The sequence below is a fragment of the Pelodiscus sinensis genome, chromosome 6, assembly GCF_052426305.1.
Source record: "Pelodiscus sinensis isolate ZL-2025 chromosome 6, ASM5242630v1, whole genome shotgun sequence".
NCBI lineage: Eukaryota > Metazoa > Chordata > Testudines > Trionychidae > Pelodiscus > Pelodiscus sinensis.
The window spans coordinates 34,839,418-34,857,362 of record NC_143057.1 but is presented as its reverse complement, the minus strand read 5'-3'; the positions used below and the strand labels follow the sequence as shown (position 1 = coordinate 34,857,362).

At 41.4% G+C, this 17,945-nt stretch overlaps 1 protein-coding gene and 1 long non-coding RNA gene across 2 annotated transcripts in view; one reads left to right on the top strand and one right to left on the bottom strand.

The window, feature by feature from the left end:
• Positions 1 to 831: 831 nt before the first annotated feature.
• LOC142829839 (uncharacterized) overlaps positions 832 to 17,945 on the top strand; it is a 28,928-nt gene continuing 11,814 nt past the window's right edge. The window contains exons 1-2 of the long non-coding RNA XR_012904678.2: positions 832 to 984; positions 5,416 to 5,571. This is a non-coding gene — a long non-coding RNA (uncharacterized LOC142829839). The remainder of the gene's footprint in view (positions 985 to 5,415; positions 5,572 to 17,945) is intronic.
• C6H9orf85 (chromosome 6 C9orf85 homolog) overlaps positions 8,265 to 17,945 on the bottom strand; it is a 35,606-nt gene continuing 25,925 nt past the window's right edge. The window contains exons 3-4 of the mRNA XM_075931710.2: positions 11,771 to 11,884; positions 8,265 to 11,028 (exon numbers count right to left, since the gene is read on the bottom strand). Of these exons, the coding sequence (XP_075787825.1) occupies positions 10,866 to 11,028; positions 11,771 to 11,884 (277 nt within the window). The 3' untranslated portion in view covers positions 8,265 to 10,865. The remainder of the gene's footprint in view (positions 11,029 to 11,770; positions 11,885 to 17,945) is intronic.

The following is a 17,945-nucleotide window of genomic DNA, read 5'->3' as shown; positions in this document are numbered from 1 at the left end:
CTCCGAGACAAGGGCTCCTGCCACCCTGAATTGCTGCCTCTTTATCAGAGGCAACAGCACAGGATGACAAGCAGCCGGTCTACGAGGGGAGCTGTTTTTTAAACTGGCTCCCCTTGCAGACCAGCTCCTGCCTTGCACATCACGCTGCTGCCTCTGATACAAAGGCAGCAGCACGGAGAGACAGGGGCCTCCTTGGGAGTGAGGCGCGCTAGCTGCCGGCCCTGCCCCCAGGGACTATAGAACAGTCAACTAACCGATAAGAATTCATGAGATTACTCGACTACTCAATTAACCGATATTTAACATCCCCCGATTCTGGGGATGTGGTCAAGAGTGAGAGAGTTGTCTGGTTTTGTCTCGGTACTGACAAGAGGGAGCTGCCCAAACAGAGGAGTGTCCAGTTCAAAACCAGATAAGTGATCTCCCTATTACTGGACATAGTTCTGTTCATAAAAAAGGGTTTGTCTTGCCACTGCTCTGCTCATGATAACATTCCTACAGTTTTAACTTGTAGAGCCTGAAATGGCTGGAAACTCAGTTACATGAGACATTCTCTCTCTCTCTGCCTATGATGTAGTGCCATGGCTGAGAGCAGCAGAAGTAGCTCACCTAGAGCTCCCTCAGTACACATAAGCAGGGGCTACTGGCAGGATGTTCTCTGAGAGGTGTTTTGGAACTTGCACCTAATAGTTCCTTTGCCAGAGTCCAAATTTACTGCCAACCAGCTGGGCAGGCCACAAAGGCTCTTGAGAGCTTAGGCTGAGAGAGGTATATTCGTGGGCAGTCCTTTGTTTGGGCCTGCAAAGACTAATGAGCTGCAATGGGCCTACTCAGCCCTGCCCTCTTACACCTGTACTCAAATGTCAGGTGATTACAGGCTGGTTAAAAAGAGAAAAGGACAGTTGTGCAGGGGGCCAAGTGCAAGTCCTCTATTTTTATCTCCCTGAAGAATGGTGTGAGAGACCAGAGCCTTTCTGGAAGAAGGTAGGCCTGGGGGTGCATGCTGTCTGGAAGTGGCCTAATGAGAATGTTGTGGGTAATTCTGATCAAGGAGGTGGGGAACTCTCTCAGTAAACCCTTTGTATTTCTGCACTCTGTTTGAAATTGCCCTGTGATTTGCCTTTGAGCTGAAAAGCATGGACATAATGTTCATACTATGATATTTTTAAGTTAGGGGATAAGTAGCCAGAGCATGACTGGTATTTGGGGGTGTATTTTAAAAAATTCTAATATTCTGCCTTCCTGACATGTGGATCTGCATAGGTATAGAGAGAGAGTAGAGAATCCATTATGAGTTGTCATGCAGACCTGAGTATTTTCTCACTAATCATTCTAGGAAACACTGGCCTTCATTATGGTATATAATTAAGACTGTGTTGTTATTGCAAACTCTTCTCTTTGCTTTAGCGACACCTAGTGTTGTAAATTAATTTCTGTGGCAATCACTGGTACAAGCGAGGTTAAATGCAAAATTGACAGTTTTGCAGACTGTTTTACCCTTTTTTATTACATGCAAGTGCATTAGAGAATTCTCATACTGGGCTAACATAGCCTGCCAAAAATACATCCCAAAACTCTTAAACAAAAATATACCTAATACTTGAAATGAGACTTTTTTTTTAACTGTTAGCTTTGTTTTGTTTCCCAACATACTATTTGCTATTTACTAACTGGGGGGAAAAACCCTCCCATACTTAATCTAGCTAGCCTTCCTTTTGTTAGTTTGTTTAGTATTGTAATGGTCAATAATAATAGGCAGTGTAGTCTAGTGGATGAAGTATTGGAAGTGAGAGGGTCTAGGTCTTATTCCCTGTTCTGTAGCTATCTTGTGGCTCACTGGATAGGTCATGTTTTGTCCCTGTATAAATTGTAAACTCCATGGGGCAGTGACTATCTTCCTCTTTGTGTATGTCTAGACTACATGGGTCCGTCGACAGAACCATGTAAACTAGTTTACCCAGCATGGGTAAAGAAGCGGGGATTTAAATAATCCCGGCTTCATTAAAATAAACATATCCGCCACACTGTGCTGACGATCAGCTGGTCCGGCACAGCACGGCAGTCTAGATGCGGATCTGTCGGCTGGGGAAGCCTTTGCCGACCGATCCCTTATGCCTCGTGAAACGAGGTTTACAGGATCAGTCGGCAAAGGCTTCCCCAGCCGACAGATCCGCGTCTAGCATGCTGCGCTGTGCCAGATCAGCTGATCGTTGGCACAGCGTGGCGGCCATGTTTATTTTAATGAAGCAGGGATTATTTAAATCCCCGCTTCTTTGCCCATGCTGGGTAAACTAGCTTACATAGCTCTGTCGACGGACCCATATCGTCTAGACATACCCTTTATGTCTATACGGTCCCAAAGCCAATGGCCTTCTTGCTATGGTTGGAATCACTACTAATTACTGTAATACAAATAACAGAAGGGCTGTGTCTAGACTGCATCCCTTTTCCGTAAAAGAAATGCAAATTAGACACATCGCAATTGCAAATGAAGCGGGGATTTAAAATCCTCTCCCCCGCTTCATTTGCATAAACATGGCTGCCACTTTTTTCTGGCTCGGAGCTTTGCTGGAAAAAAGTGCCAGTCTAGACGCGGATCTTTCGGAAAATAAAGCCTTTTAAAATAAGGAATAAGGGATCTTTTGGAAAAGGCTTTATTTTCCAAAAGATCCACGTCTAGACTGGTGCTCTCTTCCAGCAAAGCTCGGAGCTGGAAAAAAGCGGCAGCCATGTTTATGCAAATGAAACGGGGGGAGAGGATTTAAATCCCCGCTTCATTTGCAATTGTGATGTGTCTAATTTGCATCTCTTTTACGGAAAAGGGATGCAGTCTAGACACAGCCAAGTAGTAATTCTCCATGGTGTGTGTATTGTTGAATCAGTCAAGTGGAAGATCAGATTAAGAAAAAGTATTTTACTTGAATCTCTTGATGTTACATCAGTGATAGATGAAACTTAAAAAACAATGAATGTCCTAGAGCAACTTAGTCAATTAACAACTCCCATAACTCTCCCCAAGATGAGTAAATATCCGTTATATTTTCAAGTATTTTACCTGTGCCAAAGTGCAAAGCAGTCCCAGTTGTACAGTTATAACATGACTCAGTCTATGGGGCTGTTGCTATAGTTGTTTTCTTAGCATTATCAAACAAAATTCAATTCTACAACTGTGGAGTTCTGCATGGGTAGAATTTTAAAAAATAAACCTGTTGCACCAGTCTGATGACCTAAAAGTAACACTGGACACTGTCACTTGGAGGATCTAGTTTAAAAAGTGGGTTCTCCGTGAACTAGTCTGTTAATCTATACCCCTACCCCTTCAGCCCCTGAATACCAACAGCTTTTTAAAGTTTCTTGGAGCCTGCTTGCAGTGTTTGTAAAATCTGCTAGGGGGCAATAGGTAGCTTGTTTCCAAGCAGATTGTGTGGCAAGGACACTGAGTCATATTAGAAATCCACTTACAGTAGTATAGTTTTTTTATGTATCCTACTTATAATGAACAATCATGTGGCTAAAGCACAGAACTTGGTGACTTTGATTCTGTCTTAACTTCAGGCAGGTCGCTCATTCCCCAGTTTATCTTTTCTGAGTAACCAAAATTAGGCACCAAAACCCTTACCAAAGAAATGGAACAAGTAGTACTGTGGCACTTTACGGACTAACAAATGTATATAGTATCCTGATTTTTTTTTTCCAGATGCCTATGGATTTAGATGTCTAGCATTTAGCACCATTTATGAGTTCTGACTTTGTCCTGTCCAGGCCCTCCATGCACTGAATTCTGGATCCTCTTCCCATGGTTATCAAGAACATCTTTCAAAAGTTTCAGAGGGGTAGCTGAGTTAGTCTGTACAGGATAAACTTAAAAAACAAATAGTATGGTAGCACTTTAAAGACTAACAAAACATGCACAGTACATGGTATCCTGAACATGCCCACGAAAGCTCATGATACCATCTACATGTTTTGTTTGTCTTTGTCACTGAAGTGGCATAGGACTTTCTTAAAAAACAACGAATAGTAAGGTAGCACTTTAAAGACTATCTACAACTCCAGGTGAATCCGCTATCTGACTCTTCAGTAGATTTCATTTTTTAATCCCCATTGTAGCTGACTGTAGTGTAGCTGGCATGATGCTTCAATATTGTGAGATACAAATGTCCATTTGTGCTTCTGCACTTATAACTCTGAAGGTAGACCACTATCCTCTGCAGTTTGTGTGAAGTAGCCTGGTTACACAATCCATTACTGAGTCTGAGAATTCCTTTATGTAAAAAGCTTGATTTCTTAGTTAAAGTCAACAGATATTTATGTGCATCACTGCTCTTTTATCACAATTATCCTATTGTGCAAGGGAGAGTCACCCTGCATGCCTGACTTTGGGCCTATCATTTTAAGAGAAGCCTTTCACAGTGCTCTACTTAGTCAGAGTTGATAAAACTAACATACTACACAAATATTAGATTATAGGAATTCAATTCCATGGCACTCCAATAGTGATAGGGAAGAAAAAATATGGATTTGAGTAATGCACTAGACTTCGACTCACATCATCTAGGTTCTGTTTCTAGGAATCCATAGGAGATCTGGAACTCATCACTTTGGGTAACTCACTTGATGTGTCTCCATTTTTCAAAAGAAAAATGGGGTTACTATTTCCTCCTCAAGTTTTACAAGTTGTGATAAAGTGAGAATCTGCTGTAACTTTTTTGATTACTTCATGGCCCTTGTAATTGGATGCACTACCAACGGCTGCAAAAGGGTTAAAACTGTTATTGGGGGAGAACAAGTATTGTCATGTTGTCTGGGATAGCCTTCATGACCTATTCATTCTATGTCTACACTACCAGGTTATTTCAAAATAAGTTATTTTGAAATAACTATTTCAAGATAAACTTACTGCTCTTCACAAGCAGGAATTATTTTGAAATAACAGGCTTGGTAGTGTGGACACTCACCTTATTTTTAAATAAGTCCCCCGTAGGGTTGCCAGGTGTCCGGTTTTGAACCAGTTCAGTATTTGAGCTTTCTGGTTGGGAAACAAATTGAGAAAATATAAATGAGAAAATGTCTGGTGTTTTCTAAATAAGATGTAATGTAGATTGTGATGTAATGTCAAGTGTGTCCAGTATTTTTGTTGAAACCATCTGGCAACCCTACTCCCCAGTGTAGACATGTCCTAAAAAGCTGACAAACTGACACCTCAATTGCTAGGATGTTTACATGTAGGTAGCAGCAACCAAGAGGAAGATGATTTCTCAAAAACGAGGGACCAAATGGTGTCAGTACAGGGATAAGAATTGGTGCTGGCAGAGAATTAGCAGCTCTGGCTTGGGACTGACAGGGAGAATCAGAAAGGGATTCCATGGCTGGGTGGAACGCTATCTTAGCCTTATCCTTTTTCTCTCTACTAAGGTAAGGATTGCCTGGCAATGTTCCAAACGACTACTAAAAAATCCTGGTCTGTCTTGAAAAGGCTGCCTTAGTGAGGTGCGCTGGCCCCTGAAGATGGCGAAAGTTTCTGATGAGATCAGCTCAGCAGGACCCCCTGGACAGCACTGTATATGAAACGTGAGTACTGGTGTCCAGATGCTCAGTGTTAGTCACTGAGGCCACATGGCCTACCCTTCAGGGTCTGATAGACAGGGGGGGTTCCTCCAAGGGACTAACTTAAAATGTGGCATGTTGCACAGATCCATAGGCATGTAAATTAATATGGGCGGCAAGGCTGCCATCGCAATTATCAATATGTAGGTATTCAAATAATTGTAATGGGGGGAGGGGAAAAATCTGAAGACTCCCCTTTTGTAATCCTAAATAACATCACTTCAGCAGTCTCATAAAACTTGCACTCTCCTCTTTGAAGTATGTTTCTCCTCTTCTTTTGCGTCCTTGTCTAAAATAAACTTTCACATGGAAGCCTCATTGGATGTGTTATAACTGGAAAAGACATGTCCAAATAACCAGTCAGCTCCCACCTTCCATCAACCAAGCCCTTTTTCTTTATGAAGAATCAAACAAATGTTTAGGAAAACTGAATTTTTATAGACTCGTGCTTCTGTGGGTTCAATTCATATTTTATTCTAGACCAACATGGCAATTAGGTTTACTTTTTTCTTTAAAGACTTTTGAATGGCAATTTTGATGCAAATGTATCTGTCCTGTTAAGTCTTACACTTCACTCCAGGCAGAAGGGAAACTTTTCAGATATCTACCATAAGGCATTTTTATACCGTAGATAGCAATTTTGGGAACTGAAGTATGATAGCTTTGGCCATGGCAGTTGTTTTCAGCACCATATCAATAACCCCATTCTAGGAAAGCCTCATCAACAAGGTGTGGAAAATGGATGCCAAAGCTGTCTACGCAGAGATTCACCACCCTTCCAAAACTAGTACAGTGATATTAGTGTCTGGTATAGGCAAGGCCTTTGAGTCACACTATGTCATAAGGCATGGCTCAGGTGTTCGTCAAATGTAGCTTTCCAACCATAATTCAGTTACAAGAACCTCTTTAAGTATTCCTGTTTTGCCCTGTTAAGTCACCCCCTGCTCACCAGAGTTTGTCCCCAGAATTAATAGGCTGTCACCACAACAGCAGAAATCCCCCAATTCTCAGATCTTGCAGAGACTGCCAATTCCATGACGTACTTTCCTACCACTTCAGGATTTCCTCTCACCTTAGGCTAAAAGGCCAGACCATTAGTGAGTATTTTTCTGCAGTACTGTTGCTTTACTGAGAGGATGTTTTGTCACACTTAAGTCATTCTGAGTGTGAATTTCATACCCGATTTGTTTCAGTTTCCAAAAGCCCTATTTGGAAATTATTTCCAAACTACCTATGAAAACCAAGGGGGTTTCTAAACCTTGTTTTCTCTATACCTATATTGCCGTCAACGAGCAGGAAGGAAGGCAGTGTCACACTGAAGCAGACATCAGAGCTGTCAATGGGGGGCATGCTCTGACAACAGTGCAACTTGACCTATAGCCCAGGGTTAAACACTATGAAAACCAAGGGGGTTTCTAAACCTTGTTTTCTCTATACCTATATTGCCGTCAACGAGCAGGAAGGAAGGCAGTGTCACACTGAAGCAGACGTCAGAGCTGTCAATGGGGGGCATGCTCTGACAACAGTGCAACTTGACCTATAGCCCAGGGTTAAACACTATCTACTCACTTCCCATTAGAGTGTACATCACAAGTTTCAAATCTGTTTTCCATTTCTGCCACTTTGCAGCCTTGTATTCTGCAACATCACTAGCTGGCTGGTTCTTTAAACCCAGAACCTTTGAATATCTCTGTGGGCTGAGGTGTGTATGGTTGTTTGTTTTTAACTACAAACTCTGTAGTTTTTATTTGTAAAACCCATTACATGAATGCGCTCTAATGGAACAGAAAATAAAATAAGTATCAGTGCCTTGGCTTTTAAACACTGTACATTTTCAGACCTTTCAGTATGTTTAGCTTAAAAGCTTATTTACAATAGGTACAGGTTCATGTTCTGTTACACTCTCTGAACTTTATATACATAATGGGCAAGATTCTCACCATCTGGTCCCTTTATGCTGCTCTGACCCATTTATCCAGCATAATGGGCAGTCAAACCATAGGGTCTGCCCTAGTGCATGCACTGGGAAAGACACCCATAAACTTTCATAACATGTCTGGTATAAGGGGTATGCCAGCGGCCAGGGTGGCAGATGGAGGGATGCTGAACGAGTGGGCGCAAATGATGTAGTGAACATATTTCAGCCTTAAAAAAAAAAAAAAAAAAAAGTCTGGTAGCACTCTATAGACTATTTGTCTTTTTTTTTTTTTGTCTGTAAGGGTATGTCTACACTACCACCCTAGTTCGAACTAGGGTGGTAATGTAGTCAACCAGAGGTGCAAATGAAGCCCGGGATTTGAATTTCCCGGGCTTCATTTGCATGTTGCCGGGCGCTGCCATTTTTAAATGTCCGGTAGTTTGGACTAGGCTTCCTATTCCGAACTACCGTTTCTCCTAGTTCCATTCATGTCAATGGAGATGCCCATTTAGAAATTCTTGACCAAGCTCAGAATCAAAGACCTCATAACTATACATGTGTCTGAAACAGGCACTCAAGTTTATTTACCCCAGGAAAATACTGTATTTTAATGTCTTAAGTGCTTTAGATTCCTTTTTGTCCTACTATAGGATATGTAAAGTCAATTGGCATTAGTTTCATGTTTTGGCATAAAACTAGAACCTCCAGATTTTCAAAGGCATTTCACACGGCACAGATCTTCATCTTAAAGACAACTTTATGTAGGTGCATTTTAAAAACTCATGGGTTTTTATTGCAGGCCTATTAACTACAGGGCAGCTTCATCATAGCAGCAACTGGAGTTAAGTTCAATTGTACAATCAATTTTCGCACTACTTTAACCAGACCTGATGCAAACCATCAAATGAACCTGGCCCTTGCACTCCACACAATGTAAAATCAGGCCCCAAGTGATATTTTGCATGAGGCAATTAATCCTGCAATGTTAGCAGTGGTGCTTGTGTAAAGACCAGGAATGGGAACCAGCTGGGAAAAGAGGGGCTGGGGAGTCCTGGCGGGGCCAGCAGCAGCAGGGCCAGGGAACCCCTGGCATCAGTAGGGCCTAGGGGATGGCCAGGGAGCCCCAACCGGAAATCCCAAGCATCAGCAAGGCCAGGCGACGGCCAGGAACCCAAGCCCTGGCAGGGAAATGGCTCCACTACCACTGGGTAACCCAGCAGTCCTGGCCAGAGATCCCAGGGAAGGATGGTTGAGCTGCCTCACAGCAGCATGGCAGTCAATGGCCATGCAGGGCTAGCTGCAATAGGGAAGCTGTGGGGAAACCCCCAGCAGCAGCACGGAGTAACTCCGGCTGGCCAGCATTAGCAGGGCAGCAGCAGGGTGGGGAGTCCTAAGGAGAGAAGCCAGCATCAGGGGAGCATTGACCTCCCCTGGTCCCGCAAACTCCCTGGTCCTGTACCACTCAAGATCCAAGGGTGCCAGACCAGGGAGGTATTACTTTCTGTGTAAACAAAAGTTAGGAAAGTAGGGTTGCCAATTTTGTTTGGATGAATTCCTGGAGATTATATCACATGACAGTATCTAATTTCTGGAGATTCCAGGCTAATCCTGAAGAGTTGGCAACTCTATAGGCAAGAGAACATTGTACAAGGGTTGGAAATATTTCCATGCAGTATAATGTGGCTAGCCACATATACCAGGTTGGTTCGTAAGATGGCTGCTCTTTATGCAAAACATTTCATTTTTATACCCCATTTTTGGCCTATCCCTTACCTTCATATTAAGGATGTTAAATTGCATTTAATCAGCTAATCACCCAATCAATGGAATTTCATATACATAGAGGCAGCAAGAGAGAAGCGACTAGTAAAGTAGTGTCTCAACTACCTGATAAGCCTAGGTTCACTGAATAGTCAACTAGTCGCTTACATCCCTACTTCATATGCTCAACATTCTCTGGCAGCCTGCATGCAATTTTTTTCATCATTTAGAGTCTGACTCCGGGTGCTCAAACTGGTACAATAAAAAGATCAATTGGGTAGCAGTTCCAGTGTACTGGGAGCCAGCCCTATTGCCTCACATGGGCTAAAAAACACACTTTGGGGAAGTGTAGTTTAGGAATTCAACCTTTGGCTGCAAATTTCAGGGCATCTGAGATGGCACTTTGGTAGGTCAGATGAACACTCTAAGCAAGGTCCCTTAGAACTGGGAAACTCTACGAAGAGTCACATGTGGTTCATCCTTGTGGTCCTTTCTGGCCTCAATCTATTGCCACAGCAGATAAAACCGTTTTTATTTCTTGCAGTATTTCAGGTTGCAAATCACACTACCAAAAGGTTCTACTGAATTCAAGTAATAAAAGGATTATTTTATTCTAATAGATTTAGTTAAGCCTTCCCCATTAAGGTGTTCTAGAAAGTTATTTTTCTATAACGTAGAAAATGATGGGCTTTAATTTCAGAGAGACTGTTCCTACAAAAAACACACATGTGAACTAGATTACAGCTCAACCATGGCAACTCTGCAGCTGAAAAATAAATGCAGTTACATGTGAGTGACACTAGAGGACACTTTACATCAAAAGGCAAACAGAATTAAAAATACAACTCACAAAGGAAAGATCAGCTGTGTGAAACTACACTAACCAAAACAATAGGTTTGTGGTCAGCTCACTGAGAATCTTCAAAGGATTTAAACTTGTCATTTAACATTTAACATGTTAATGATGTCAACTGAAGAAGTGTTGCTTATGAGAACTACCATAAGTGTTCAGATTCTCTACTTACAAGAAATGAGCAGTAAGTGTGAGGGTAGTGGCGATACATCGCAGAACCCTGTTCTGGATTATTTTAGCATGTCTAATAAAGTAGCTTAGTATCTAAAATCCTTCATTAAATTGTTAAAGTAGAGCTAGCTTTCCTTTTTGTGACAGGGCCATTCATTTATAATACTTCAGCCTGAGATCGACAATCCACTTAGCACAAACCACAGAACACTTACCACATGACAATAAGTGTCAATCAGGATAATTGTTAAAACCAGTGGCCTGTAGGTTGAAAGGCTCCATAACTTCCTATATCACAGAAAATGACACATTCAGACTGTATATTGCAGAATCTCATTCAAATATAAATGTTTCTCTTCTACTGTGTGTCAAGAACTCAAATGTCCAACTGAACTGTCACAGTGGAAATACTAGGTAGGTTATCACTGACTTTTTTTTTCTTCAGTTGTATAATCTCCTGACTAGAACTCTAGCCTTCCATATAGGATTCTACATGAACAATTTCAGACTTCTGCCCTTTCAAACTTCATGTTTTTATATTTCAGACTTTCATATTTAATAATTTTCCTCCAGCATGTCAGGATTCTTATTGTCCATGCCATTTAAGTCAATGTCCAAATCCAGATCATCACTTTCCTCTGACTCATCTCTTCTATTGATCCTTCTTTGGCAATTTCCAGTAGTCTCGTCCTCAGTCTTCTCTGGTCCTTTACTGATCCTAAAAGAAAATGTAAGTTATCTGCCAAGCTTTCAGAACCTAAATATTAAGTTAGGAGTGGCAGGGTGATACACCTTCATTGGTGGGGGAGGGAGGGAACAATTTTTTTTTAAAAAAACCTCTTTTTGCTGAATGGAAAAACTAATAAAATGGTAGAGAGAGAGTCCCTGAAAAAAAATCTATGAATAGTTTTGTTCAAACTATTTATTGCTGGCCATAAGCCACATACCGGCACGTTAATACATCATGCTCAATAAAGAGAAACTGCTGGCACGAGCAATAAAAACACTAAATAGCATACTTGCTATTGCTATATTCAAGGTTATAGAAACCCTTGTTTTGATTTGTTTTTTCTGTTTACTGTAATTCTGAATCCTCACATGACAAATTGAATTCAAACAGTAAATCAGCTTGTGCATATTTTATGGTACTTAGCTTTCTAAGATGGAATTAGAAGTTCAGTTTCAAAGTAGATGTAATTTACTCTTTGCAACTAAAAGTCTTATTGGGTCTAATCTCATTCCCACTAATGACAATGGGAGTTTCACCACTGATTTCTGTAGAACTGAGGTTGTTGTCTTCTAGTAAATCTTGTCACAGTTATTTAAAGTGCATACTAACTTAAGGAAATGTGCCCTGAAAATACAACAGAATATTGGACATTTCAAACATCTTTATTTAAGAAAATGCATGCTTTACAACTAGTGCAAGTATATAATCAAACTTTCAGAGAAGTACTTACGGAACAACAATTTCTTCTTCCTTTCCGCATTTAGCACAGACTTCTAACTCACAAGCACAAGGTCTACAAATAATATGGTAAGAATCCTTTACAGTCTTTTGGAGACACTTCACACTATTAAAAGAAGGAAAACTACATTAGAATGATTGTAGCTAGTTAGCGAATTGGACTATTCAATTGATTCTTGAAACAATTAGACCTGTTATTGGAAAACTTTAATACTGACCCAAAGTGAGAGAAGATGACTTTCCCTAATAAAGTCCTCTGTGTCAATACTGTATGAAATACTACTTTGGCAGTGTTTGAGATTAACTGACTTTATCATATTTCTCTTTAGCTTCTTAAATGTCCATTTCAGAAAACTAGAACTAAACAGGAAATATTTTAAATTCACAAATCGCAGAACATAGATTTCTATATCCACTTACTTGAGCAGGCTATTTGGTTCTTGCTTTGAAAAGTGAATAACTTTTCCCATTTCTCTGGCTTAGACAAGAATAGTCCAAGCAGAATATAGAACTAAGACATATGCAATTTATAAATGCAAACTACAGGTGTAGAGCAAACACATTATACCTCTTTGAACTTCTCAATGTACAAAAGATTACTTGAGTCTCACAAGCATACTACTCCAAACCGCATTCTAAATATTTAGAGATTTTGGCTGCTATTGCCACAATGAGGGAGGACCTCTAGCCTGAACTGCCTTCAAGTTTGAATGATACATCATGAATGTTTGAGTCAAAGTTCTCTTGGGACAAAAGCCGAGAAGAAACTTCTGATGTAATGTATTCAGGCCCAAAATACCACCCAGAAAGCCAGCTCTTCTCAGCCCCTAAAGCACAGGAAGGATTCAAGCATACAGTGGGTTTTGCAGAGCAAGCCAAAGAAGCTGGATACAAAGCCATCAGATACTCTTTCAGTTCTTGGAAGGACCAGGAGGGCTAGTAATTAACTTCTTGTTGGGGGGGGTAAGGGAACATTTTTAAACCACAACTTTCATTCACATTCCACACTGCTAGTTTCAAAGAGTAAGCAAAGCAAGAGTTAACAGAGCAAAGACTGAAAACAGTCCTGGGATCTGGCTCCCCTCTGCATAGGCTCCTGCTGAGAGAAGCAGCAAGAAGGAGGGAGGGGAAAGAGAGGAGGAGTGATAGAGGCAGCAGAGGCTCCTTATCTGATAGAGGCAGCAAGGGAGGGAGGAGGAGTGACTAGTCGAGTCACTACTCAACTACCAGATAAGCATATGCTCATTGGTAGTCGACTAGTTGCTTACATCCCTACTACCACAACTCCCTTCCCAGTCTCTCCTTACTTTAGACTACACTGCTTCAAAGACAGTGATTCATGGATGTCACACTCCTCAGAACACAGAAGTGCACAGGAATCCTAGCAGGACAACTCTCTGACAATATATGTCTTCATGTACTGTTTGAGTGCTTCAGTTTCTGGTAATCCTGTTATTGACAAACTGTTTTCTAAACACTTAAGTGAATTTTTTTCAAAGAATCTGATTTGAACTCCAAACTTCAGATTTTGATTAGGGATGTAATAATGTAGTTGATTAAACAATTAACCAATAAGCAGATGCTTACTGGTTGCTATTGGCTAGTCACACTCCCTTCCCACCTGTGGCTCTGAAGTTAAAAGTATCTTGGGGACTGGCAGGCAGGCATGCTGGCTCAGTCCCGGCTCAAACCAGCTCCTGGCAGCTGCTCCACTGTGGCTCTGCATTTAAAGGCTTTTGAGAGTTGATGGGCAGGAATGCTGGCTGCATTCCATCAACTACCCCACCATGCCTCTGCATTTAACAGAACAGATTATAAATCCTTTAAATGCAGATCTGCAGTGGGGGTAGCTGTTGGGACCCAGTGCAAGCCAGGACTGAGCCAGCATGCCTGCCTGCTGATTCTCAAAATCCTTTAAATACACAGAAGCTTATCTGTTGTTTTTCTCGGCTACACAATTACCGATTTATATGCCTCCTAACATCCCCAGTTAGGATCAAGCTGGCTATTTATCTTCAAAAATTAAAGTGATTTTTTTTATAGCACCAAATTCTTTCTCAAAATGAAAATAATTTTTAAAATTAAACTACTACTGAGACCAGACAGACCATAAGAAAGCTTTGGGAACTAACCAATTGTCCAGATCAGCCACTACTGGTACTTTTAGTCTTGCAGGGGGAACTGCTCTCACTGACTCAGTTCAGCAACAGAGCAAGTAGAAGAGCAACTACCATAGTCTTAAATGAATCCTAAATTTGCTCTTTAGAGCATGCCTACTCTGAGGGCAGAAGTGGGGTATATCTACTACTTGCCTTCCATTCATATGTATCCTAGACAGACCTTTTCTCCTTTGGCTTTGAGGACTGCATATCCCATCTCTGCTAAATGAGCTCAATCTTTCTAGGGTTGGACTTCATGGAACTAGCCACAGAATGAGTCAAAGGAATTTTTTTTTAAATTATCTTACATCATTACACACTCTCTCTCTCAGCACCTTGTCCACAACAGAGAACACAAAGGTCACTCACTGGCTGCCTGAATTCCCTAGTTAGCCTGGCCCCCTTATTAAAGGGTTTTAGAGGGATTAGGGAGAAAGGGATCACAGGCTAGAGCCTTGTCAGGAAGCTCTCAGTATTACCTATCAGGCTGCTAAACTCAGCCCCCAGCACCCCAAGTGAACAGACTATAAACTGCAAGCACACACCAGACACCAAACAACTGTTTGTAGAAACATTTTCTTTGGTTTTTATTTGTGTGGTTTCCAAACTACAATAAAACCTCAATTACAAATATCTTTGGAAAGGAGGTTGTTCATAACTCTGAACAAAACATTGGTTGTAAACTTTTGAAAACCCCCTCTAACAGTGACTTAATGCAGTGTTGAAACTTTACTATGCAGAAGAAAAATGTTAACCATCTTGATCTAAGTGGAAAAAGCATAGAAAACTTCTCTACCTTGTCACTTTTTTTTAAAACTTCCCTTTATATTTTTAGTAATTTAGCCCTATACCATGCTGTGCTTCCTTTTTTCCTTTCTGCTGCTAACTGCATTTTTCTGGTTCCAAGTGAGGAAGCCTGTGGTTGACCAGTCAGTTCGTAACTCTGGTGTTTGTTATACTGTACCTCATATGACACCCTGCATCTTTATTTGAAATGCTGTTTCAAAATTAAGCAATCCTAAATCTTTTTTTTAACTATATTGATAAAACCAGAACAGATCAACTTAGCAAAGCTGAAGAACTTGGTTTGAGTTTGAAGTTGGGAATGAAACTATGTAAGCTTCATGGGATTCGTTGCTTACATTTTATAAATGTCTTTTGCATCCAGCTTCTGGCAAGCACCAGTGAGCTGTGACTGATGAACTGTCACAAACACTAGGTCACTTTTAATGAAAACATTCAGTGACCAAGACAGCATGAACAAGATGGTAGGAGCTGTACAAAAAAAAAATAAAAAAATTCAGTCCACTCAAGCTGCTGTTTAAAGGTAATTTAAGAATAGTAAATTCTTTTTGAAAAAAATTAGAGATGAGTCACTTAGCTCTTTAACCTAGGTCTGTTCCTGTTTACTATTTATGGCCTTTATGGTGATCTCTTCTTCACATCACTGAGCACAGCTAGTGCTAGCTTAGTAGGGACTCTAAGCAGGAATATTTTTGATTCTGACACATTTTAGGAATGTTCTACAAATTAAGTTAAACTTGAAAGCCAACTCATGTTCTCTTTTTTTGTTTTGTCTTCCCAAATTGATCAAATATACCCAGCAGCCTTAGTAACCAAGTAGTCCTTTGTTGTTCAAGTTACTGCAAAGCAATTGATATTTTTACTGTGGTTTTAGTATTTTGAACTCTAGGAAGAGACTATTATGAACATTTCAGAATTAAAACATCATAATGGCCAAGAAACACCCGCCAAAAATTAAATGGTACAAGCTGCCAAAATCTGCAATTAAGACAGTAACTATACAGGAATTATAAAGTGTGCATGCATGCGTGCTGTTTTGTTGGGTAGTATTTTCCAACAGTTTAAGTTATGAACAGGAAATACTGATCTAAAATAGAGATAAATCTGAGGGTTTTTTTTCATAGTTCATAACTGTATTTCTAGTTACAACTGGATTTCTAAATAGTAATCACTATTTAAGTTTAGACTTGAATTTATACTGCTGTTGCAAAGTATAAACACAAAGTTCCAGACACTTAAGGGGTTAACCCTCAAAGGAACAATAGGCAAGAGTGCATAATTTCTATCAAAAAAAAATTGAGCACCTCATGCTCCTTTCTGCCTTTGAAACAGTCATTCTTCCCCACCCCAGTTACTAACATCTTAAATGTTCCCCAAAATAACATAGAAAACAGTTCACTTCCACCAACAATCTTTTTAAAACATCCATTTCATTTAATCTGGTTAATAAAACCAGTATATATTAAGTTTTGTCAGTTACTCGACTATTCTATAGTTACTGGGGGTGGGACCAGCAGCCAATGCGCTCCTGTCCCGCTCCCAAGAAGCCCCAGAGGCAGCAGCGCAGGATGCCAGGCGGGAGCTGGGCCGTGAATGGAGCCAGTTTAAAAACTAGGTCGCCTCGCTGACTGGCTGCCTGTCACCCTGCACTGCTGCCTCTGATTCAGAAGCAGCAGCATGAGGTGGCAGCAGTCCATGTGTGGGGTGGGAGGATGGTGAGTTCCTGGACCTGGAATGAGCCAGAACTGAGCCGGGCTGTTGGCCAGCCTGCTAAAAAATTTACTGGGGGGGAGAGTGCGGGGGAATTTAACCTATAAGCTTTTGTGTATCAGTAAATCTACTACAGCAGTGTTTCCCAACTGGTGCTCCGCGGGGTTCCATGAAACTAAAGTCAGGGTTCCGTGAGAACGCAGCACTTCCCTGCCCTTCTTCCAAACTATTTTACGGCTTTTTTTTTTTTTTTAACTCTACCAATTCCAACAGGGCTTTTGCTTGACAAATTACCCTGGCAATCTTAAGGGTTCCTTGAAATTCTTTTAAGATTAAAAGGGTTCTGTAGCCAAATTAAATTGGGAAACACTGTCCTATGCGATATCATCCCTAGTACATATGTAATTTTAACTAATAGAGTACATATAGATTTTGGCCCAATCCTGCAGTTGTACCTGCACGGGGGGAGGGAGGGGGGGGCGGGAGAAGTGGGTGCTTAGCATCTATGGAGAATCAGCTGTTGGCAGCCAATCAATTAATGCAAAGGCAGTCTTGTCAGCTGATTCCAGATGCTGCAGCCAGTCAGCTTTCTCCATCTGGCCAATCAGCTCTTTAATACAAAATCCTGTATCATCTGTTTGGCTGGAAGCAGTTTTCCTAATATCTGATGGCTTCAGCTCTCAGCCTGGTTCAGACTTCAAACAGGGGAGTCTTTTTTTAGGGCAGATGGAGCCAGACTGGGGCTAGCAGAGACATACAGGCAGCTTTCTCTGCTGGCTGCTATGGCTGGTGTCAAAAGGGTGGGCAGCTAAGCAGATTTAGTGTTGGGTACTAATCTTTGGCATGAAGACTGCAAAATCCCAAATTTCCTCTACTCTGAGGACCATTCTGAACCTCCCAGGACATCTCAGTAGCTTATGTAGTTTTCCACAGGCATTCTGGATTATAGTTTAATTCTCTGGGAACCACATGACACAGAAGCAAGGAATATAAGTTCCTTTGCAATTCCGCAAATATACAAAGTACACATACAAAAGCACTTTACCCAGACTAGGGCTGTAAAATTTTGATTAGTCGATAAGGGCGCTTCCGCCTTGCTACTCTTTAAAGGCAGAAGCGCTGCGGGGAGCACAGGGTCAGTGTGGGACTCGAAGTCTCCCACTGGCTCTGGGCTGCACATGGTGTTTCAAAGCGGCAGCGGTGAACAGGGCCGGTGGAGTTCCCAGCTGACCAAAGGCTCCACGTGGTGCTGGCCCTGGGCTGCTTGTGGCATTTCAAAGCAGCAGCACCGTGTAGAGCACGGGGTCTGGCTCCAGGCTCCATGTGGTGCTGCTGCTTTGAAGCACTCCTTCCTCCCCTCCTCCCTCACCCCACTGCCTCTTTCTGATAGAGGCAGCAATGGGGGAGGGGGGCGGGGAGGAACCAATTAGTCAACTATCCAATAAGCATTTGCTTATCAGATGGTCAACTAGTCATTCACATCTCTAACCCAGA